This window comes from Myripristis murdjan, chromosome 5, assembly GCF_902150065.1.
Source record: "Myripristis murdjan chromosome 5, fMyrMur1.1, whole genome shotgun sequence".
NCBI lineage: Eukaryota > Metazoa > Chordata > Actinopteri > Holocentriformes > Holocentridae > Myripristis > Myripristis murdjan.
The window spans coordinates 8,531,797-8,556,588 of record NC_043984.1 but is presented as its reverse complement, the minus strand read 5'-3'; the positions used below and the strand labels follow the sequence as shown (position 1 = coordinate 8,556,588).

Below are 24,792 nucleotides of genomic sequence, written 5' to 3'. Positions count from 1 at the left end.
GCCGTGTCTGCATGATTACACCTCATGGATGCATTGCTGTACTTTTTTTTGTAACTCACATTTTTATTGGATTTTTAGTGAAATAACCAACAACAAAGAGAAAAGAGAAATATTTAAAAAAAAAAAAAAAAAAACATACCAAAAAAGATGCATTGCTATGCATTGCTGCTTTTAATGTTCATTAAAAATATCACTGATTTTAATCTTTTGCAATGGTTTCAAAGTAAGGCTGAAATTTCAGTTATCACAATAATGCCAATACAAATATGGAAAAAACCCTTTGAGTGCCTACCTGTTCTTCAGTCTTGAGGTCTCCGAACTCTTCCAGAAAGGTGCTCTCCGAAGGGAACTGAAGTGGCTCCAGGAAGTTCAACAAACTGAACAACTCCTCCACCGAGTTCTGCAGAGGGGTTCCTGTGAGCAGAACCTTGTGTTCCTGTTGGAACAAGGAGAGTATGATCTTAAAATCATAAAACATCTTTGAACTTGCTGCTTGTGATAGCTTTTGAAGGTTCCAAAGAAAAGTTCCATTAATAAAAACATCTGACATTCTGGAAAGTTCCAGTGAAAAGAACCATATGGTGATTTCAAGCTTTTTTTGTTGGGGAAAAAAAAAAAGAAAAACGCTGGTTCTCCCACCAACAACTGGTTCAACTAAGAGTCTAACAGCCACACTGGTGGTCTGTGTAAGACTAAGCAAGCGAGGGCATTAGGGACTTCACATGTTTGGGGGTCTGTGTTGTGGATAATGGAGCTAAATACTATGTTTGTGGCGGGTGGGAAGATACTGAAAAGCACTGTATAGATATTCAGCTCTGTGTCAGGGTGAACAGTAGGCCGATATTGAACTTACAAATATGGTCGGGGTTAGGGGATGGTTTGGGGTTAAAAATGTGGTCAAGGATGGGATTAGGTTAAGCCTAAAGTATTAGGATTAGGGTTACCTACTGAGGCTCAGTAAGGTGACACTTGGCTAACATCTAGTTTTAGTGAACTGATGGTTGAGGACCATCATTGTACTATCTCAGTAAAGTGTTGTCAATATTTCATCCTCAGCTGGTCTTTGCCAGGAGTGTTCAAAAAGTATCCAGTCATTTCCTACTGTGCTGCATAAGTAGAGAAAACACACAAGTTTTATAGGAAGAATATATATTTTTCCACATGGTGGAAACAGATGAAGATGACAGTGACATGAGTTTGGTTTGGGTTATATTTATTAGCATATAATAGTCATGGGAATATTTTTTAAATTATCCACCCAGTTTATATTTACTTTATTCTCGCTCTTCTCTAAAAAACACAGATGTGAGTGAAATGGATGTGAGAAACTAAATGAAATATACAGTGATAAAAATACGAATATAGCATTCAATGCAGGATGACAAGTCGAGGTGCAATGTCTCGTCCTTCCCCTTAACACAAAGAATTGGCTTTTTAATCTCACCAATAAATTCATCACAGGGATATCACTGAAAATTATATTATGTTTGTTAAGCATAAATTATCTCCACAACTGCAATGTCTCATGATATATATGTTCTCCCCGGCAAACACCCTAAGGAGACGTGAGGTGACAAGTGAGGTAAGAGGGGAATCTCAAGTCACACACACACACACACACACACACACACATAGACTGACCAGGTTCATGAGTTTGAGTCCCTCCAGCAGTTTACAGTTCCTGTTCTTCAGTCGGTGGGCTTCGTCGATCACCACGCAGCGCCAGTGCAGCTTCTTCAGCTCTGGACAGTCGGCCATGATCATTTCAAAGGTGGTGATCACCCCGTGAAACTTCAACACACCTGGGATAGAGTTACCCTGGGCGAGGGAGGAAGGCACATCTGAATTTGAATTTGAAGTGATCACTACTCTGCATGGAGGGATCACCAAGTTTAGGATTTCTGAGACCTTTTAAAATGTCGTGTATAACATGAAATATTACAAATATTACAAATATCATATCTTAACATATGGATGAAATTCAGCAGTGCAAAGTATCTATCTCCTGTCTGTGTGGATATTGAAAAGATTTATTTCACCCAGTTTCTTTTATTTAAAATTTAATGAAATCTGTGTGTGTGTGTGTGTAATACATGGTAACTCTCTTGTAATTTTATTATTAGTTTTTGGTCATTTTCTGGTCAAATTACAGCAATTTCAAGCAAATGTTTAGTTAGGTTTCTGATCTTTTTTGTATTTTTTTTGTGGTGATTTTTAAAAAACTTTTTTTTAAATTCTGTCACAATTTTATGGTAATTTTCTTGTAATTAATAATTCTCACCATGGAAGATTAAGCTCATGCTTCTATCCTTGAGAAGACACTTGGTCCTCATACACACACAAATTAAAGAACACACATACACACACTCCCTGTGCTCTCTGAACTCGCTGTCTCTTTCAAACTTGTCACACAGCTGAATCACTCAGTCGGTGAGCAAACAGCATACGTGCATTTTCACTTTCCCGTTACCTGTGGGTCTCTGTGAAACATCTCGTACTGCAGGATCATCTGCCGGCTGATCTGCGAGCCGTGATAGACGATGACGTTCATGTGCGTCCAGGTCCGAAACTCTCTCTCCCAGTTGGTGATGGTGGACAGGGGGGCGATGATGAGGAAGGGGCCGCGGATCCCCATGCTGAAGATCTCATACAGAAAGGTGATCGACTGGATGGTCTTCCCCAAACCCATCTCATCAGCCAAAATACAGTTTTTTCTAAAAAGAAGAGCAAAAAGAGACAGAGAGAGGGAGAGAAAATTAACAAGAGGCACTTGAGCTGCTTCTAGTGTCCCTCATATGTGGTTACGCTTATTAGGTCATTGATTAAGCTAATTAATACATTAATTAGAAAACATTTCAAAGTCAAAATAGTTGTCTTCATGCAGCTCGTGGGCGCTACTGATATGAACTCCATATGTTTAAGCATTGGGGAATTGTAGCAGTTTCAAGTACATATTTTTTCTCTCATTAATATGCAAATTAATGCAGCAAGGTGCTTCAGAATCTAATTAGATCATCTACCCTATAGGGGAAACATGTGGGGTGGGTATTAAGTGTCTATATGCAGACAGGGAAGCTGTGATTACATCTATATCCCACGTGTGTGTGTGTGTGTGTGTGTGATGGCTGATGACATGCTGAATACTTGTAAAAATGTCAAATAGTGTGTGATTCATCTCTGTTAGGATGAGTGTCCACCTTTGGCCTTAATTAGATCAAACACTTGAAAGGCAGCTCTAAAGTGTAACCAAAACACATTTCTGATGTCAGGGCTAACAGTTATTTTTGTTTCAGTTTCAGTTTAGTTGTTGTTAGTTTTCAACATGGGTTTAGTATCTGAGCTGAGAAAGTTGGGATGGAGTGGTTTTATGCTGTTTTATAGGATGAAAAGCACCAGCAAAACCCAACAACAATCTGAATTCAGACCATTTAGCTCAAAATAATCCCAAACAAGACTGGCATTTTCTCAAGTATTTTTGACTTGAGTTGTGCTGGCACTTTCTCTAAGGTCCACACGGTTTCATTTATGAAGACGCAACTCTGTTTTTTTTTTTTTTGTTTGTTTGTTTGCTTTTATGTTTTTTAAAACTTCATCCACACAGGAGGGTTTCATCTCTGCATACATGAGAACGCAACAACACTTGGCGATGAGCTTGAACAAAGAAGCTGAGGAATAACTGCAGCGGTTTGCGGACATCCCACAGTTAGCTACAAATGCAAGTCCAAATATAGTTTAAAACATCTTAGCAGGGGCCACTTTAGCTCACCTGGTAGAGTGTGTACAATGAATCAAGTCCTTACCGCAGCAGCCCGGGCTCAATTCTGAGCCGGGACTTTTGCTATGTCATCACCTCACTCTCCCTGCCTTTCCTGTCTCTCTGTAGAAACTATTTAATAAAACAGCAATGCCAAAAAAAAAAAAAAATCCACTTAGGATAGCGTTTTCCAAAAGTTGTGTGTTTGGTGAGCAGAAACCGTTCTTGTGTAGACAAAAGACTGAAACAAAAAGTTGCATCTGTGTGGACATACCACACAATTTTATTTTAGTAAGCTTTACAAGTTGACAAGAAATGTGTTTCTGTCTAGTTTTAGTTCTTTCCCATGTGGTTTTTATTTTAATCAACACATTTCTGTCTTAGTTTTAATTTATTATGCTAACTTGGTCTGTGAGAATTGCTCTGATGTAACAGGAATATATCAGTTGAAATATTTCCTTCTGATTGGTCCCAGGGTCTTTACCATCTTTGCATCTTTACCTGTTGTACCAGTTGAACAGTAACCAGTTCATTCCCTCTAATTGGTATTCTCTGAGTTGGTTTCCGTTGCGGTAATCTCTGGAGCACTCCAACTTCTGCCATTTGTCTGGGGAGGGACGTTCCTGGGATAACAACACACACACACACACACACACACACACACACACACACAAACGCAAACACAAACACAAACACAAACACAAACACACACACAAACACACACAAACACACACACAAACACAAACACACACACACACACACCATGATTTTATCTTTTAATCAGTGTTGGACTGTTGCCAAATACCGGATAATATGTTTAAGTAGTGTTAGTCAATTACTATTTCAATTTTAGCATCAATATCAAAGTATTCACTGTCACTGTTGTTCATCCTCCTCATTCAGAATGAAGTTGGATTATCCAAAAACTATGATCATCTCCCTCCCACCCCCTGCTTAGAAGGTGGCACAAAGTTTATTTTATCAGGGTGGATGTATTCTCTTTCTGAGGATGAATGGACCACTGGATATTAAAACGTTTTGGTTCCCCTGATCATCATCGGAGGAGGTAAGCAGATTATACCATTTTTAAAGGTAAAAGAGGACACAGTCTCTAATTGTGGGAGTGTAACAGACAAATAATATAATTAGTAGAGTAACAAATTAGTACTACTGGGGAGTAATAAGCGACACTATTACTTTTGCAATGAACACGGGGTAAAGAACATCATCTGTACTTCACACTCTCTTGCTCTAGTATTTCCCACATGTATGTGGAAGGACGCTCCGAGAAGATGATAAGTGTTTGAGATGTGCTTGTGAGTTCCACATCCAGCAATGTAAATGCACTGTTAGAGTAGTCAAGGGCTAGAGTGGTAAACTTTCTGGGGGAGAAAACCTCTGCATCACGGACGAATAAGGTTCAATGGCGCGCAGCAGGGGCAAAAGAACAAGGAACAGCTGAGATGTAATTTCAACTCAAGAGAAAATGGTGAAATCTTGTGTTTGGGGGCCTCGGGTAACAGTAAAGATTTTTTATATTTCCATCTGAGTAGAGCAAACTTGGTGCTTTAACTGCCAACATTAAACTCACAGTTGGCCCAACTGCTACTGAAATGGCGCTGTGGTGTAGTTTGGCTTATCATAGATGCTGGCTCATAGATTGTACAAAGCAACAGAAAATAATCCCATCAGAAACATTTGATTTTTCAGACCATCTTGTTTAACTGTATGTCTTTGAAAGTTACAATTACAGCTGCATAACGACCACAGAAATAACCAAATCTGCCGATCTCACAAGTCTCGGCAATTAAAATGAACCGTTTGTTTTCTTCCTGGAAATGACTGTTGTTGTTAGAATGACGCTTAAGGACGTGTGTGGTCTGTAGGAGCCGTCTGTGTTATGTTTTCTCTCTACACTATACTAGTTTTGTGTTCTGTGTCTACTAACTATGTGTCTGAGGTCTGCTGGTAGTTTCTGGATCTCCTCGAACTCCTTGATCTTGCCAGGGTCCAAGTCCTCCTGCAGCTCCCATGTTGCTTCCTCGTAAGAGAGACTGCACCACTTAACAAGGTAATGGGTAACCTCCTAGAAGAACACACAGAGAAAAACAGAAAAGCGTGTGTCATGGGTAGAGGGCATATGAGGAAGAGTGCACCGCCACATTTAAAAGCTAATTACCACTTTGAAAACCAATCGACACTGTTGAGAGAAAACACATACGGTGGTATCTGCTACATACCTCTCCAGTCTCCGTATCTGTGGTGACGGCCACCTCCAGTACTCTGTCTACCTCTACATAGTCTGGGTTAAATAAGTCCTCATCAGGCTAGAAGACAGTGACAGACAGAGAAACAGCAAAAAAAAAGAGAGAGAGAGAAAGAAAGAAAGAGGGTCAAAAAAAAGGGTACCACCATGTGGACTCACACCCAGGTAACAATGTGCTACCAGAGGTCAATTTTGCTTTAAAACCATTAAAACTCATGGATCATTAAGGCCGGATTATGCTTCCGCGTACGGGGGTTGTGCGAAGCACGCATTTCCTACGCAGCGTGTGTCCAACATACCTCTGCGAAACACACTGAGCAATTCTCCGCCCACCAACGTAGACCCTGTGACGTATGGTCGCTGCTCTTCTGTACGTCTTTGTAATGGCGAGAGGACGAGTCGTATAGGTGCGGGTACTTGCGCACCTCCTCGGCCAGGCATTCTTCCGCGAGATCCAGCATTCTCAAACACAACCGACGAGTCGAGACACAACAGTTGTTTTAAAAATGGCGCTGCCGGCACAACAACAGGATGTGATGCCGGTTGCAACGAAATGCCGGAAATGATGTACTTCGGCGGACCAATCACAGCTCTTGTGGGGCTGCGTAGGGTCCGCGTAGTTACAATTTTTGGGAGGCGCGCGGCAAGGCTCTGCGGTGGTCGCACAACCCCCGTAAGCTTCGCACAACCCCCGTACGCTCTTCTTACGCAGAAGCATAATTCAGCCTTTAGTGTCATGAGGTTTTACCTCCAGCAAGGCAGCAAACGGGCCTGCAGACAATCCTATAAATCAGTGATTTATGGGAGTAAAAGTCACTTAAACCCCTTCTTACTTCTTCTTACTTCATTCAAATAAATGATAAGAACACAGAACACACTGGCGTTTCCATCTGGGTTTACCTGATCGATATGGGACATTACATTTAAGATTCACGGTTGCTATTAACTTTCATTTTCTAAATCCCTTACTTTTCCAGACTTCAAATTTTCTTCAATTGAATACTGAGTGTGTGACAATAGCGGCTAGGAAATATGACTGCCAACTAGGCTTTATCATTAAAAAGCTAAAAGTCATTCTTCACAGTAACACACATCATATTATGTGAAATGTCTCGATTACCAACATTAAATCTTTCCTCATATTCCTCATAGAATATCAGAACAGACCAATAATCACTTTCCTCATATTTCTATGCTTTTTATGCAATTTCCAAAGTTTCCAGTAGCTTTAGTTACCTCAGTAAAAAGGTGTTTCATCTGGGCCTGTTTGGTCCTGAAGCGTTTGATCTTCTGGTGGATTCTGGGATCTTTCTCTAACTCTTCCAGAGTGGCCCATTTGCAGTGCAGGTAGGAACTAGTACAACAATGAATAGAAAATAAACACCAACAACATCATGACCAGTGACATCACATTTCTCCTATTTATCCACTGCAATGTGCTTATAGGACATGTTTGATTTGTTTTCTTTGGTCTTACCACTGACTCTAATGAAGCACTGACTGCAGCCACTTCTTTCTGAAATCCCTTCTCTGTAAACTACCTGCTTAATAGCTTGAAAACTTCTGCATTTCTTGTGTGTACCTTAAAGGAGTTGGATGATGTGATCCTTATCCTCTATAACGAAGAGACACAATCTTGACTTGAAGTTTGCCCTCAGTTCATTTTGTTATGCTAGATTTTTTTAGCATGAGTTATTCCTGACTGTGAGATGTCAGCACGCTCCTTTTGGGCTCCTGCAGTTGATTTGGACTGCATACTCACTCTTAATGAACTGCACAGAAGGTCTCCTATTAAAAAAGACCCAGACTGACATTTTCAAGTTCTGAGAGCAGTTATTTGGTGCTGCCCAATGTCAAAAGGCATTTTTCTCAACTAGCCAAACAAGCTGAACCAAAGGAGTAAACACTTCACGGCTGAATTGCTGGATGCATACATGTGAATGTACTGAAAGTGTACCAAACCCCAAGGACTGGCACTGAGCATCAGCTAATATTAGCCACACTATGTCGACATAAGCAGTACTAAATCTGCCCCTCGATTCAATCAACAATACACAGCGTCCGATTAAACCAGCTCTGGTGCAATTAAATGACTGAGAATCTCCCCAAAAAACTGTCTTGGATGTTTTAAAAGGCAAGGTTCACCAAAATGTGTGTGTGTTTTTTTTTTTTTTTTTTTTTTTTTTAAATTTAACTGTTTTAATGGTCATCTTTTGGTGTAGAAAACATCATGAAACTGTGAGAATCTGAGTTTGTTTCTAAGCAAAGAGAGGCCTGTTGACTGAGTTCTCCTGAAGCAAACCAGCGATTTTCCCAGGGATTAAAAGTTACTTTCTCATGTCAGAGTGGGGAGATCCAATCAGAATATGCTCAATTTGTGTTCCTCCTGTCCCTGTTTGATTGATTCTTCAACTGAACCTGTTACTTTCGTGAGGTCCAAATTAACAGTGGTAACAGTAACTGGTAGCTCAGTAGAAAGCCACAGTGATTTTGTGCCTAATCCACCACCCAACATTATTTCAGAGGGTGTGAGGGCTAGCAAAGACCTTCAGTCTGATGTAGAGCTAATGATTTGGGATTTGGATTTCCTCACAACAACTCACACAACTACAATCCTCCAAAGTTTAACATTTTAGAAAGTGAGCTCTTCAAGAATGTTAGCTATGAATAGTTTGCCAACACATCGCTTGCAGGACGAGTGAGACCTGTTGTTATTCCAGTTCCAACAAGAAAAATATTTTTCAAACTTGACGCGCCAGATGGTTTGTTAAAGAGAACCATCTGAGAAGTTGTCATTGGAAACTGTTTGGAAAAGGGCAGGAACTTTCTGAAAATACTTGGCAGATGATTGGCTGAACCATCTGTATGTCACTGTTGATCACAGACTAACGAGCGACAAAGAGGAAACAACAAGCCACAGTCTAAGGAAGTTTGACAGCCTGCAAGCCAGCCGGTGTAGCTATGTAGTTAGCTTGTCGGACATAGTTAGTTGTAGTGGTAGCAGCAGCAGTAGTAGTAGTATTAGGCATAGTAGTCAGATGTAGTTAACATGTCAGACGATTCTTGCAGACTTTAGTTCTGATACAACTGATCCTATAGCAGCACCAATGAGAGAATGTGAGAAGATGTGACAAAAATGAAGATGTGACAACGATTGTCACTTCCCACAGTCGTCACAAGTAAGCTACGCCCATATATGGCTGCCATTAGGACGCTGATTGGTCCAAACCTTTGTGGCTTGGCAACAAGTACACTACTTAAAGTCTGGCAAGATGGATTCACACATGTTCATTATCTTGTGAATCCAGGTGCCTCATAGGGTAAATATTTTCCTCTTTAGTGGACAGATAAAAGGTAAAAATACTGCTGCCTTACAAGGGGAACTGAAGCTCACCTGTCCTACCTTGATAATCAATTTTATTACAGTTATTGACTTTTAGAAACTCACAAATCTTGGTGGATAATGAAGATAGTACTTAAGAATAATATTAAATATGAAAATCCTACTGTTAATCAGGTTTACCATCCTTTAAAAAAAAAAAAAAAAAAAAAAAAAAAAAGTGAGGCATGGAAACAGGCATGTTTTTGGCTGTACCAAATGGACACCTCCCTACTATTGTTTCGCTGAATTAGCACCATATCAACTCCAAGCCTCAACCTGATAATTGGCATCAAAGATCCAACTCTCTCCACAGCCACCTTTAGCCCATAAACTCAACTTAAACTTTAATGACACAATACAGACACACAGGTGTAATCTGCAACAGACAAAGCATTTCTTTACCCTAGTTATTACAATGATCAGTAACTGGCCCTAACCCTGTAATTCTTTTGACAGAACTCCTTACAGAGCAGGAAGTGATATCATAAAGAACACAGGAAAAATAACACAAAAATACAACCATGAATAAAGAACACGCGGACTGACATAAAACACTGAGCAAAACACAACATCAAGGTGATTCTAATTCTGATTAAGAAATTTGAAAAGACAATTTTAGACAGAGATTTGAGAAAAGAAAGAAAAAAATGTGATGTTTTCATTGAGGCTTGGCCATGATGTCTCCCTGTACATGCTGCATTCCACTGTAGCCTAAAAACTATTTTAACAAAGAAATCTATCTTTATGTACCGTACACCACGGTATCCTACAGAACAAGCTTGAGCAAGGCTGCATGATTAAGTGAAAAATACACTCCCTGGAAATTCCTGAACTATTACTGAATAGGAGAAACCAGTGGAAATGTTGTTACTATGGCTACACTTTGACGTGGTTGATTTACCTGCACAAACAAAGGTCTATAAATGGAAAAATAAAAATATCAGTGTAGGTTCAGTGTATGTCTACTTTCATAAGTATGTTATGTCTAGAGAAGATTATCCTTAATATAATTCAGAATAATATATTAAATAAATAACAACATAAAAAACACTCTCCCCTTCCTCAACAATTACTGTTGAGAAGCACTTGAGCACGGCAACTTAGCTTGACAAGAATAGCCTATAACATTTGGTGGACTCACATGATGTGAAATGACTTTTATCGTTTATGAAACGGAAAGAAAACAGAAAGGACAATCCACCGTATAACACAAATAAGAAAATAATTAATTAATTAAACATCGGTGAACAGTCGTGGTGAACCTGCCTTTCTGAACACACTTTCTTATAATATAATTTTCTTCTTCCCATCAATAAGCAGCCAAACATTCGAGACAAAGGATATTTCCAGCACAGTCGCAATGGGGTTTAATAGCACAAAATGTTTCAGCTATCTACAGTATCAATGTAATACCACCTTTTGCTACTAGTCTCTAAGATTCAAAGAGCAAGTGCTTCTTTGTAGAACCACCATGTTTATAAACTCCCTGGCTAACTAGTCACATTTATATGGTTATACGTCTCCTTTTGACTGAAATCAACAAGTTCACACTGCATATCCCCAAGCCAGCTCAGCTGAAAATGCAGCCACTTTGCGTGATGAACCTTTCACCAGGCCAAGAAACAGTCACTCTAATGGTAGTTTTAATGGCTAACAGGTGACCACGTCACAAGTGGTGAAGAGATAAAATGTTTGTGTACCATTAATATTTACCTCATCACCTTAGTTTCTTTTAGAACCCCACATCAGTTATGTTCACAGTGCCTCTGATGTTGTATTACCTTCACCAGTAAACGTCACCATATGGGCGAAAAAGGGTCTCTGCTGCCGGAGCCACATTGGCTTTGTGCTTTTTGGAGGAACACTGGAGGTCAGTAAACTTGATAGAGTTCATACTCTGGGGAGCAAGAATATACTCTCCATACAAGAAGCAACACCTATTCACGGCTATTACCACTGTAGCACCTGCACTTACAAATATGTAAATTACTCTGAACATTGCTGATATGATGTTCATCTAAACCAATAAAAAAAATCTAGGCTAGATAAAGCATTCATCACACTTGAGGGTATGTTTTCAGCATACACGCCGTGTTCTGACTGTATCACGCTACGTGTGAAGGTAACTTTTAAAACCCAGCATAACTCCTGGTCTGGTTCAAGCCGCAGGCCTCTCTCTGCATAGAAAGGATTCTCAGTTTCATGCTGTTTTCTACCCCCAATTATGACAATAATAATAATGAAAATTTTAATGGAAAATTTGACATTTTAGTTTACCATCTCTTTAAATTTGATTGCAGAAATGTTTTATAAATAATTTCCGCAACATTTTAGCCCATACAGATCCTCATCAATGTCACACAGGTGTGATCACTGTCCACATTTCATTGTATAAAGCGAAAAATTCAAAGGATCAGTCCTTATAACAGTGTAACACTGTCTTCATAACTGAGCTCTTACCTGCTCACTCAGCAAAAATAATTTTCAACAAGCGTGTCAGCTAAATGCCTTTAACGCAAAGATGGAAATATATGCAAATGTAAGAGCTGCCACCGATGGAGGGAGACTCACAAGTTTCTGTACTTGACGTAGAACTCCTCTGTCTCCTCTGCTTGGTCCTCTGATGATGAGCTCTGGAGGCAACGAGAGAGAGAGAGAGAGAGAGAGAGAGAGAGAGAGAGAGAGAGAGAGAGAGAGAGAGAGAGAGATAAAATAGCATATGGTGAGGGAGAAAGAGACATATAGACAGAGGAAGACATGGGAATGGGGCAGGCAGAAATTTAATAATATTTTTATGGTCCATGAAGTATTCCAGACAGCCTTTCTTGACTTTGTAGGTGTGTATGTGTGTGTGTGTGAGAGAGAGAGTGAGAGAGAGAGAGAGAGAGTTCACAGTACCTCTTTCTTCACTGTTCTGACAGAAAGAATTTTCTCTATGATGTTGGCCTCATCCTCAGGTGGCTCCTGAGGGAGAAAGACAGAAAAGATTAGCGGTGGGAGCTCAATTCCGAGTGTCTGCATGTGCACAGACACACAGTCACACAACACCTAACTAGCAAAATTTAAACTTAATTGATTGTGTTTGTCCAAAAAAAAAAAAAAAAAACTGAAAAATGAAATAGCTGCATAATTAAACAAATAAACATGCAGACAAATGGGTAAGCAAATAAATAAATGAAAAAATATGGCAGATGTGCAAAAACTACAAAGTTTACAACATTGATAACATCTGGTAAATTAAGCAAAAAGCAAATCCTTGTTTCCTATATGGTTTACAGGAGAACATTCAACACCACCTACTGCTGCGTGAGACAAATCTAAACATCTATACTATATTTCTGTTGGCCTGTCAAGATGTTCACCTTGCTGAGCGACATATTGTTGGCTTTTCACACCTGAAGCACAAGCGTGGTTACTCTGTGCAAGGCAGAGCACAGGCCGCAGCGAGCTGAGCGCATTATGTTATGAAGAGGGAAGCACTCCCAGTTTACAAAGCAACAGACCTTTTTCACAGCAGCCATTTTGATATGGAATAGCAAACACAGGTGTTAATTCATGATATTAATTAAAGTTCTGTTCCATTTAGATCTCACTGAGCCAGGGTCATGGTGTTGTTCACGCATGGTTCACTGGAAAAACTCATCTTCACTGAAATGCTATTTCATGTCAACATGACTGCTGTCAAAAAAGTTTATTTCAACACCCAATTAGTTAGTGAAATAGTCCACTGCAGACAGATTAATATATGCATGACATCAGTGCTTTTTGCTTGAATCAGAATGTAAAATATGTAAACACAACACCTTGACTGGGAATTAACTCCAGATAGTCAAAAAACCAAACGATGAGCTTCTCCTCCACATTTCTTTGCTGAAAATTCAGCATCTACTAAACGTCCGCCTTTTGTGCCACATCCAGTGCCATTTCTAAATGCAGGAATGGCACTGGACGTGGCACGGAGAGGTCAGCACATTGGAAGGGTCAATGTGTTTTGCAGCTGCTTAGGAGAGTGCATCAGTGTCCTTCACTGAAAACAACGGACTTTATCTGCGCAATGCCGCGCTCACACATTTGGTATGGAGGGCCAGTTAGGGTGCCAACAGTAAGTAATCCAGTAAATCCGACAGATTGGTAGGAACCCTGAGAAGTTAGCTGTACAGCAGCCAGTTAGCTGTATAAGATGAGTACCCAGATGGATTATATTTACCGATTGGAAAGGACTGACTCAACACTGGTATATAAACACTTAGTAATTTAGGAGAAGTGAGAAAATGAGGATTTAAAAGTGAGGTTGCAGGGCTGCTCCGGAAAGCAGGCACAGTGGTCCCCTGTCACACCTCCGAGCTGCACCCTACAGTCTCATACAGACAAACTCAAAGCAGGTTCTGGACACTCTTTAATGGACTATTCCTTTGTCCACTCAACAAACACCTTAGAGGGCCAGGTACTCAAGAACCATTTTTCATGGTGTGTTTCTATGCAACTGAGTGTGGCCTCTTCTAAGTTAGAATGGCACCATGCACGTGGCTTCAGCTATCCTGGAATGGTTTGATACAAGTAAAAATAATTTAACTTCTTTTTGTTTTCCATGTCCATTACAGGCAAAGTACTTCAATCAAAAATTGACACCTATAGGTAATTCTAATATCCATCTAGCCAGTAATGTTCAAGATGCTGTTTTGGTGGCTTTGGTTGACCAGGCACTACTCTGATGATTTTGGAGTTTTACTGATGGTGGTGCAATTTTCAGTGTGATTGAGACTTTGATCTGCTCACAAAAATGGTTGTGGCATGTAGTTGATGTTATTAAATACTTATGAAATAATTTGGTGACATTTCATTCTCTATACACAGTAGAAGTGTAATCCTACAAGAGACCACTCATTTGCAAAGAAACCATAGTTCAATTCAAATTGTTGTGCATTCATGTTTGTGCACATGGCCCTCAAAGGAGCTGACTGACCTTGGCCCAAGAAAAATAATGCACACCAGTTCATTATACAGCACTCAGAACCCCATTTCCAACATGCCATGGGTCACTCATTCACCTACATCTCTCCTTTGCCCATCTGTACGGTCAACATGTTACAGCCAAAACCAATTTCAACCAAATGGCTTGTGGCTTTGGTTAGACCAACAAAAGACAGGCAAGTTCAATACTGATATTTTAGACTGAAGCTATGAATAGCCAGTATGTTGTATTTAAATTTAAATTCAGTGCCAAAATTAGCTAGAAATAAAAGGATTCAGTATTTCCACCACATGTTTTTGTGTGCAGGGTCAGAGACCCTCTGAAACAATATTAAGGAGAGACAGAAACTCTGCTGAGGAAATTATGAGGACGGTTAGCAACTCCTTAAGGGAGGTTTCACTGCAGGTTTTACAAACTGACAACCCTAAAGCTGGTTGAGTAAAACTACACAATACCCTCACCTCATCAAACTGGTAGCAGGCAACACTGTTACTAGCTGATATCCCTGTCTTAGTGAAAAAGTTTATTGCCCTGACATAACCCTGCCTGAGACTTGGAAAGGGAGTAGAGAAAGAGGAAAAAGAGGTGAACAATGACTCAAAGAGAAGAAAAGTGATCAGAAACAGAAGAGAGAGAAAGAACAGAATAAAAGAAGCACAGTAGGAAGGGAAGGATGAGACAAAAGCAGCATACAACCAGAACAAAGAGAAGGAAAAAACACTAAAACAAAGAGAAATAAGGAAGAGAACATAAATCAACAAAAATATTCTCGCTGTCCCTACCTCGGCCTGCCATGCCAGGGCAGTGGCGTTGAGAGCCGAGATGCGTCCCGTTCCCAGCACTGCGATAGTCTCTCCGTCGTCATCTACCACCTTAAAGTCCAAATCCTCATTATACTTCCTCCGCTTGACCTGACGCCCCGAACGACGCTTCTGAAGGAGACAGAGAGGGAGGGATGGAGGAAAAGGACACCGAATGGATGGAAAAAAGGAGGGCGATAAAAATGAAGGGGGAAAATGTTGAGAGGAAATGAAGGAAGGAGGGAAAGAGGAGGCAGAGGAAAGGAATGACACAAGTTTAAAAAAGGGAAATGAGGGAGACAGGGACAGAAAGGGAGCACAAGAAGAGGAATGGGAGGGAGAAGAGATAGGAAACAGTAAGGGAGGGGGAGTAAAAGGGGAGGTAGTAGAAAGGAGGAAAATAAAAGAGACAGGTGTGTGAGTGAAGAGGGTGTGAGGAGGAAAGAAAAGGAGGCCAGATGAAGACAGGGGAAAAAGGAAAAGAAATGAAGGAAATGAGTGAAGAAGAAGAAAGGGAGGGTGGAGAAAGAAGAAGGGAAGAAGTGCAGAGTACAGCAAAAGGGAAGTGAAGGCACAGGGGAGTGAGAAAAGAAGGTGAGAAGGAAAGAGATGGGTAGGAAGACGGCAACACAGGGCGCCAAAAGCGAAGGATGGAATGACAGGAAAAGAAAAAGAAAGACAATGGGAAGAATGGAGAAAATGTAAATTTAGATGTTATGCGACTTCGAAGTGGGAATGAGAACAATTAAAAAACAAAAGATAATTTTTTTGCAAACAGACTATTTGTACCTGAGAAGAGTTAATGAAAGCTCAGAATGAGAAGAAAAAGGACTCCATGAAAAGTGTGGGGACATAATACTCAAGTGTTACACCATTACATGATGAAAACCAAGAATTGCTGTATATCAGTAATTAACAGTATTTAAAGCATTAAATTCAGATTAATTGAGACGTTTTGAGACTGTTTAAGGACCTTGAGATTAAAAAAAAAAACAAAAAACCTTGCACTTGCTGAAACATGTTCAAACAGCAAACTGTTATTTAATTGTGTGGGAGAAGAGCAAAATGTTCATCACTTGTAATAGCTAAAGGAGACTCTAACATGCCCTCTGTGGTGTATTTTTGCGTATTTTGAACTCATTATTTTGTGCCAAAGTGAACTTTGTGTCAAACTGTTCATTAACGTTTCAGTTCGTGTTGCCTTACATCTGTGAGCGTGCACGCACACACACACACACACACACACACACGCACACACACAAAAGAAGAAGGTGTTGGCTCTCGGCTCAACTCACCACACACACACACACACACACACACACACACACACACACACACACACACACACACACACACACACACACACACACACACACACACACACACACACACACCACACGCACACCACACACACACATTCAGTCTTCATGGTGTTATTCATGCTATTCTCCCAGAAGACACAGAAAAAAATGTATTTTACTTGGGGCAGCACAACAGGGTACAGGGTGGACTTATCGCATCCGATATCAACATGATCTTAATTATTTCCAAATACAGCAGATGTTCAACATGAAATGTTTCAATTCTGCAAATGCGTGCGTTTTAATCAGAACTACATCAGTGTCAAAGTAATTGGGATGCCCTGGTACTTTGTTACATTGAACAAATGGGATCATGGCTGAGGTGACTGCTAGCTTTTATCGCTTGTCAGTGGTGCTGTGGTTGCTTCTGAACATGAACTCCAGAAGTCACATGAGCCTATTGCTTAATGTCACAAAAACAAAGGTGCTACTTGCTCCTCTTCCTGGTGCATGCATTTGCTTTCTCTTTGACCTGACTGAAGAGGTACGCCATATTGGAAGTGATCTTTCCAGTGGCCACTCACTTCTACCATTTACATTTGCAAGAAACTCTGAAAGCTTTAGCTCTGTTTGCTTTTGTACCGTAAAGCACTCAAGCAGGTTTCCTAGCAGAAGCAGATGTGCAGTGTCGAGGCTCGTCTCTCTGCTGATCTCGTCTGCTTATGAAAGTTACACTAATGTCTCAAATTTGTTTATTTTTATTATAACAACAACAACAATAACAATAATATACATTTTCACCCATTTTGAGCTTTTAAATAAGACAGTAACTCTCAGTGTTACTGAGTGCTGGATACTGGCTGGATGCTCCAAATGCTAACTGTTAGCCTCCTGCCGTTGAGGTGGACTTCCCCCCAGCTAACACTACTGAAAATAACCACCCTCATCAACTCACAGAGGGTTTAACGTCCTTTTACAGGCGTCGCTTTCCGAAACTGAAATGCACATATGAATACATGGGTGCACACGGGTGATAGTCGATAGGTATCTTTTATATGCTCTAGTTTGCAGGTGTCTGTGCAGGTTTGCATCTCACTGGTGTAACCATGACGTGAAGTGTTATTTCTGGTTTCAAGTCTACTTCCCTCTGTTTTATGCACATAATTACAGTCTTTGTGTTTTGGGCTCTGTGCACTTCCAAAACACGGGTGACTTATGCTCAACACGGTACCTGAGTGCCTCCTGTTTAGACACAGAGACGGAGCACTCGCTGCTGCTCTTCTTAAAGTGCTGCTCACGCTGTATCTGCAGTCTAGACACGGATTTAGCCTCTTTCCCCTGAGGTGGACTTCCTCCCAGCTAACATTCTTAAAAATAACCATCTTAATCCACTCAAACTGTTTAATTAACAAAGTTTGAGTTTGATGATGTGTAGCAGAATTTCTACAGACCAAAATGGCACAAAATGTTGGCCATTTAAAAAATTATCAATGGTAGGACTATTTTCTTGTGCAGTCTAAGCTCTCTGTGCTGGTGCTCAGTTACAACGGTGGCTGGCAGGAGCCCGAAAGGTGAAACATGTGAGATAGAGGGGAGCGGAGGAAAGGAAGAAGCTTGCCACAACATTATCTGCCAGCTGTCTTTTAGTACTCTGGAGAAAGCTGTTTTTTAGTCGTCCAACATGTGTACATGTGAAAACAAGATAGCAAATGATAGCAAACTCAAACAGTCTACTTCTGTCTCTGTGGTGGCTACTGCTCCTCTGATGGAGTGATACAGGAAGTGGAGAAGTTTCCAGATCTTTCTGGGTGTTGGAAAAATACAGTTATACATAATAATTTGAGCAATATTTCAGTTTCAACATCTGTAGAAGGAAATTAAACCTTCTGCGAGTTGATTAAGGCAGATATTTTAAAAATATTAGCTGGGGGGGAAGTCCACCTCAATGGCAGGAATAACAAGTGCACAGAGCCCAAAACACAAAGACTGTAATTATGTGCATAAAACAGAGGGAAGTAGACTTGAAACCTGAAATAACACTTCACGTCATGGTTACACCAGTGAGATGCAAACAGTTAGCATTTGGAGCATCCAGCCAGTATCCAGCACTCAGTAACAATGAAAGAAAGATAGCACCACTACTGTCCTACAGAACAGCTAGAGGTGAGACAAATAATATCACATTCAAAAAGGGTGTACTATCCATTTAACTGTGAATGCTAACTTAACCGTGTACAACCGCACTTAAAAACAGTGTAACTCTAAACTGGCCAACCAAATCTGCCCACCAACTCTTCCCATATACTCACCGTGTTATCCAGGGGGTCTTGGCTGTCCTCGCCCCCAAGGTTGAGGGCTGACAGTGAGGCAGCATCGTCGCTCTCTGCCCCCTCCTGGGCCACCAGCTCCTGATTTCTCCTCTTCCCCTTTTTCTTCTTCTCCACTGGCGCAGCGCCAGGATCTCTGGGAGAGGAGAAATTATGATGAGTAATTAGCAGCTCTACTGGGCTAAAGCAGCATTTCTCTATTTCAGAGCATGGGACGGCTAGTGCTCCCTGGGGTGTTATGGAGAGGTGTTTGGGCTAGTTAGGTGGTGGTTAAATATCCTATCCTGTCTGCGTTTTAATCTCTTGAGGTGCCATTATTTCCGGATGATCAAGACAAAGGGCAATCACTAGCCAATCACTGAGAACAATCAGTTGGAGAAATGCAGCCCTGAAGGCTAAAGCAGCCTTTTGACTCGGAGGGTGCCAACAGAGAACAGGAACGTGACGTGACCGCCAGTGCGCAACACAGGACTTTGTGGTGTTTTATGTCATAGAAGCTACAGTGGAGACGGAGTAATTTCCAAGTAGACAGTAGATGTCACGGTTGTGTTAAGCATTTCATCTAACTTAACATTACATTAATCTGTGACGCAGTAATGTAACGTGTTACAGCTCCTAATTTCAGTAATAACATTACAGTTACAAATCAAACAATTGTGGCATTACCTGCGTTACATAAGTTCTTCAATTATCTGCAAACTGGGCAGATAGAAAAAAACAGTCTAACGTGTCTTCATGCTTGTGTGACAGTCGCCTGACCTCTGACCTCTCACAAGTCGTCACTTCACTTTGGCTAGAGCTCATGCAGGAGAGAGGACAAAATGGCAGAGCAATCTACAACTTTTGAGGGGTGGCGATATGCACATTACTGAGAATTTGTTGCACAAAGGGAAAAGAATGTGACTGTAAAGTGCAAACTGTGCCCAAACAACTATCCACTGCTGTGAACACACCATCAAATGCAGCCCTGCTTTCCACCAGCTTTACTGTCCGCGGTGGTATTACTTTATTAAGGAGCATAAACTAAATATCCTGTGTATGTCCTTCATGTTAGGATGGGGATTTGTGCAGATACGTGGGCATATGTAAGGTTTAAGGTTATATTGTAAGTAATGTAATGAGTGTAATGAATTACTTTCCAGAGGGAGTAACTAAGTAAAGTAATGCATTACTTTTTAAAAAAAAGTAACAAGTAATGTGTAATACATGACTTTTTTTGAGTAAGTCTTCTGAATCCCTTCACTTGTATGACATAACATTAGACATTTAATGCATAAAAAGCCCCAAAACAATGTTTGAATGTTTCAGTTCCGGTCCTGTCTTGTCCTCACGGGTACTCCAGAGCCACAGCCCAGATGTTCAAGTTCAAACTGTTCGAGATCAAGTTAGGATAATACAAATACAATAGAGCAAATACACCTTTATAAAGATAAGTTGCTGTGTGCTTTGTTGAACAGATGCAAGAGCTAAAAAGCCCCTAAAACGTCTTTTGCATCAATGGTTCAGTTCCTGCGTTTACATGTGTCTCGGAGCCACTTGCAGCAGATGGCCAGTCCCATACACTGGACATGGAACCACTGAATTAGTGCCACACTGAGAGGTATAATTCCTGAACTGCTATTAAGTGTATGTGTTCACAATACAAATAAGGTGCAAAAGCATGCCAAGAAATGTTGTGGTAGCACATTGAGTTCATCTGTCTGTCAATATTTGTGCTCATATGGATCCAGACTGTTCACTTCCTTTAATTTTTGAGTAATGTTACCGGTCCATAGCTTCTCTGTTAAGTTTCTCCAAATATAGAATGCAGTATTTGCTGTTCGTTCAGTCCATTTGTAGGGTATATTTGGCGACTGCTTTTTTCACTTACTGGCACCCTGTTACTAAGCTCTCATAGCTGCTGAGCTAAATTAATATAAACAAACAGGGCTTGACATAAATCCTGACAATCCACAATGCAATGCAAAAACACGTGGTCTCCCCTTCTCTATTTGAATCCCAAGAAAAAAAACATGGCAAGGATTTTTGAATGGGTAACCAGGGCCATCCCTGGCTTACCATGAGCCTTTGATGGTGGTGATGTCACAGACTAATTTACCTGTTAGAGGCATAATTGCTTCTATTTGCATAGGGAATGAAGAGTAAAAATATTTATGGTCTGTAACAAAAAAACAACAGTGTGTTTCTGTGTGTGTGAAGCTGAATGAGTAACCAGCATATTCCTTGGCTCATAACAAATCTTTCAATGAGGTGATGTCACACACTTATTTGCATTTTAGTGGCATCATCGCCCCTATTTATGCATGTGAGAAAGACTGCGTGTGTATTGCCCCAAGCTCTTGAGATGCTGTGCTGCTTGCTGAATGGAAAGCAATGTGCTCAAACAAGCAAGTAACACATATGTAAGTGAATCTGCATCAAATGTACCAATTTATCTCAGCGTGCTTTGGAAATAAACTCATTAACCTTTTGTTTAAGGTCTGGACTGGTAGCTAGACTTGTTGCTTGATGATTTTCACAAGTCACCAGGACCATCTCCAGGATCTCACTAAATCACTAAATAACATAGCACAAAGTTGCAAGCTGGCAACCATCTTTAGTTTAAAAAAAAAAAAAAAAGACTTCTACCACTGGTTTCACATCATGAAACCCAAGATTGTCTGCAAATTTTCACTCCAACCAAATACCACAGCAGCTGATTTCACTGACTGCTTCCCCTCCTCTGGTTGAAGGTGCTAATCATTGCTTGAAAACCACAGCCCTGCACATCCAAAGGAGATGGATGTCTGCTACAATTTTGTCAGTTTTGTCAATGATGCACTGCTCAACATAATTTAACAAGCAACATAGCCTACAGGGGCAGGTACAGGCGGAGTGAAATGTCCATGTGGGTGCAGGTCTCTAAATCTGAGAAAATAATTCATTTGGTTGGGTGGCCGGTGGATGATTTGTGTGTAGATGGGGATTCCTTTGTCTGTGAACTTGCTCATCAAACTGTGCCAAAAGTCAAATGACTGAAAGTAGCATCTTCCCCCTGACAGCAGCTTGTTTTATTCACTTTTGCAATAGTGAATAAGAATATGTTGACTGTGAAAAACTCCTCTTCTCATGCAAATACTACCCGGTAATGCTCACCCCACAGGTTGAGTGTGGGACCAGACTGCTGCTGCGTGGTGATACAGTGGCAGTCCTACAGCAACAAAACATTTTGGCCATTTTGAAAGCCGGGGTTGTTGTGCAACCTTCAAAACAGTTGTTCAGCTTTGTGTTGCTGCTAAAAGTCATGTTCTTTTCTGATCTGTGTCAATGGACCAACCTTGGTGGATGCAGTACATTCACATACAGCAGCATATACCACTGTATGGGTAAGAATATGATCTTTCACTTAGAGCAAAGCAACAAACGTCTGTTTGTCCGGACAGAAAGACAGACAAAAAGACGTTCATACAACATCCCGAAAGACAGGCCAACAACAGATTTATACATTGGGTTCTACCTCGTGACTATTCCCCAACTGCCCCGCTCACCGATAAACACACGTCTCCCCCACTTCCCCTCATAAAAGACACACAACCACCAAGGGGCCTTACTTATTAAAGCAACGTCTTGGCACATTCACTCAGAGTGCTTTTGTGATAATATATGCAGTGGCCGATATTTTTAGTATAAATATTAGATGAGTGTGAATACTTGAAAAACTTCAGGGCATGCATGTTTCCATTACCCAAAAGATTTGTCCCGAGCTTTCAACATTTTTACACACATGAAAGTAGTACTAAATACTGACACATTTGGTTCCAAAATACAACACTGTTGCCACTGCACAAGCCCCACTTCATGCAGGTACCCTGCTTAAGAACTGCAGGCAATTCTTGAATGTAGCATATAGGAGGATTAAAGCCAAACTGAACTTTGGTAGTATGTTGGCTTGTACCAGGACATGACAGGAGTCCACATGATGTCAAAATATCCTGATTAGCTGCTCTGAGCTCCAAAAAAAAAAAAAAACCTGAATATAAATGAACACAAACAAAAATGATAGTGCAAGTATGCCAAAAATATAAAAAACAATATAAAATATAAGCCACTGTGATGTGTGTGTAATAGTGATGTGCGGATTGCAGTTATATCCACAGAAACCATGGATAATCCATGGATCAGACAAGCAGGGTCAAATAAAATTAACATTGTGATAAATAGCTGATACATATAATACATCATTAATCAGGAAAATATTAACAACAGTTTTAAGTTTTGATATTTACGCAGTGACATTCCTGCACGAATGGAAATGTTTACAATTACTGAAACAAGCCTCTCTAATCTTTGAAGTAAATCATATTATAAAAAGCTCTATACAACACACAATAAATAAATCACCTGGAAGGCCTGTGCTATTTAACATAATTTAAAGACCAACATAGCCTACAGGGACAGGTATAGGTGGAGTAAAATGTCCATGTGGGTTCAGGTCTCTAAATTGACAAAACAACAACAACAACAACAACAACAACAACAAAAACTTATTTATGTGGGTAGCTGGTAGAAGATTTATATGTCAATGTGGATTCAGATGATATCAGAGCTGACCCACGCATTACTAGTGTATAATTATTATTATTTGTCAAAATTCCTTCTAGATGTGGCTGGGTCTACTTTCCAATTTAGAAAATAACATGCAGAGAGGAGTTTAATATCCTAAAAAATGGGGACTTGTTTTTTGTACTGGGGAACACTTTTGTGTTCATTTATGCTCTAAATGTGTTATTTTGGGAGCTTTGCCACTCTGTTGAATGGAGAGAAATTAGCACAGAGCAACTAATGACGATATTTCACCACCACTCATAACATAGAGGTAAATATACAACCCAACACACCAAAGTTCAATTTTGCTCTAACTTTGTTGGAACAAATATGTCATGTCTCTCAATCAGGTAGTCACCAGACCAATCACTGTAACTTAAAAAAGGAGCCTCACCCGATTTTTTGCAACACCTCCACTTAGAAACAGATGAAACTGCAGCAGTAGTTGAGCGTGCATTACAAGAAACACTGGGTAGTTTTCCCTGTGGCTGCTAAATTGGAGGTCTTAACTGTGAGTCTGCACAGGCTGTCTCATGTCAGCACTGCATAAGTGGCACCAGAGTGTCACTTAACTGTAATAGCAGTTCTGTGTAAATATTTTATTTGGTTTGCTTGATCTGAGAGAATCATCAGTAATCCTGTCTGTGACATTTATAAAGTGATTCTGTTACAATATTTGAGTCATACTGTAATGTCTCCTGGTTAATAAACCCATAAGAACTATGTCTAATTTTCATCTGTCAGGTTTCTAAGTATACCTTAAGTTTTACCTTAAGTTTTAACAGTACAGTGTAGGATTTCCTTAGTGGTAAATACACTACAGACCGCATTTCAACATTAATTCTTCTTGCAGTTAATCGACTCTAAAAATGTAGTTGGCTGGCACAATAGTGAGTGTAACTAATGATTTTTCAGGAGTAGTGGCTACTGTTTCCAGTGGTGGGGGAAAAGAAAAGGTTCATCTCCTGTGCCAGTAAACGGTGTTCCCTTTCAGGACTGCTCGTTAAACCTCTGGCAAACTGAGCAGTCAGACAACACAAAGCAACAGATTAAGATGGGGTTCATACTGCACCACATGAGGCCTCTCTAATCTTCTTGTGACTCATCTGAAGAAAACATGACCTGATACCAGAGCACGACCTCAAAATGACCCTGATCGAGTTCACAAGGCCTCGCTCACATAGGCGGCTCTTATCTTTCTCTCTCTCTCTCTCTCTCCGATTTCTGTTGTATCATTACCTCTTCTCTCTCACTATTTCACTCTTTCACACCACTTACCTATCTTTCCTCTTATGCCTCTCTTTTCTCCTTCATATAAGCGCCCCTGGCTTCTCCATTGCTTTCATCTTTCTTCTCACTCCCATTAATCCTTCTTTCCCTTTCTTTTCCACCAGCGATCATCTCTC

General features: G+C 40.4%; 1 protein-coding gene across 7 annotated transcripts in view; it reads right to left on the bottom strand.

Moving 5' to 3' along the window:
* chd6 (chromodomain helicase DNA binding protein 6) overlaps positions 1–24,792 on the bottom strand; it is a 142,633-nt gene that overhangs the window by 51,449 nt on the left and 66,392 nt on the right. For all 7 annotated transcript variants that reach the window (XM_030051043.1, XM_030051046.1, XM_030051044.1 and 4 more), the window contains 11 exons: positions 18,785–18,938; positions 15,157–15,306; positions 12,301–12,366; positions 11,974–12,035; positions 7,257–7,374; positions 5,995–6,081; positions 5,703–5,840; positions 4,256–4,377; positions 2,471–2,714; positions 1,642–1,818; positions 293–436 (listed from right to left, as the gene is read on the bottom strand). In XM_030051043.1, the coding sequence (XP_029906903.1) occupies positions 293–436; positions 1,642–1,818; positions 2,471–2,714; positions 4,256–4,377; positions 5,703–5,840; positions 5,995–6,081; positions 7,257–7,374; positions 11,974–12,035; positions 12,301–12,366; positions 15,157–15,306; positions 18,785–18,938 (1,462 nt within the window). The remainder of the gene's footprint in view (positions 1–292; positions 437–1,641; positions 1,819–2,470; positions 2,715–4,255; positions 4,378–5,702; positions 5,841–5,994; positions 6,082–7,256; positions 7,375–11,973; positions 12,036–12,300; positions 12,367–15,156; positions 15,307–18,784; positions 18,939–24,792) is intronic.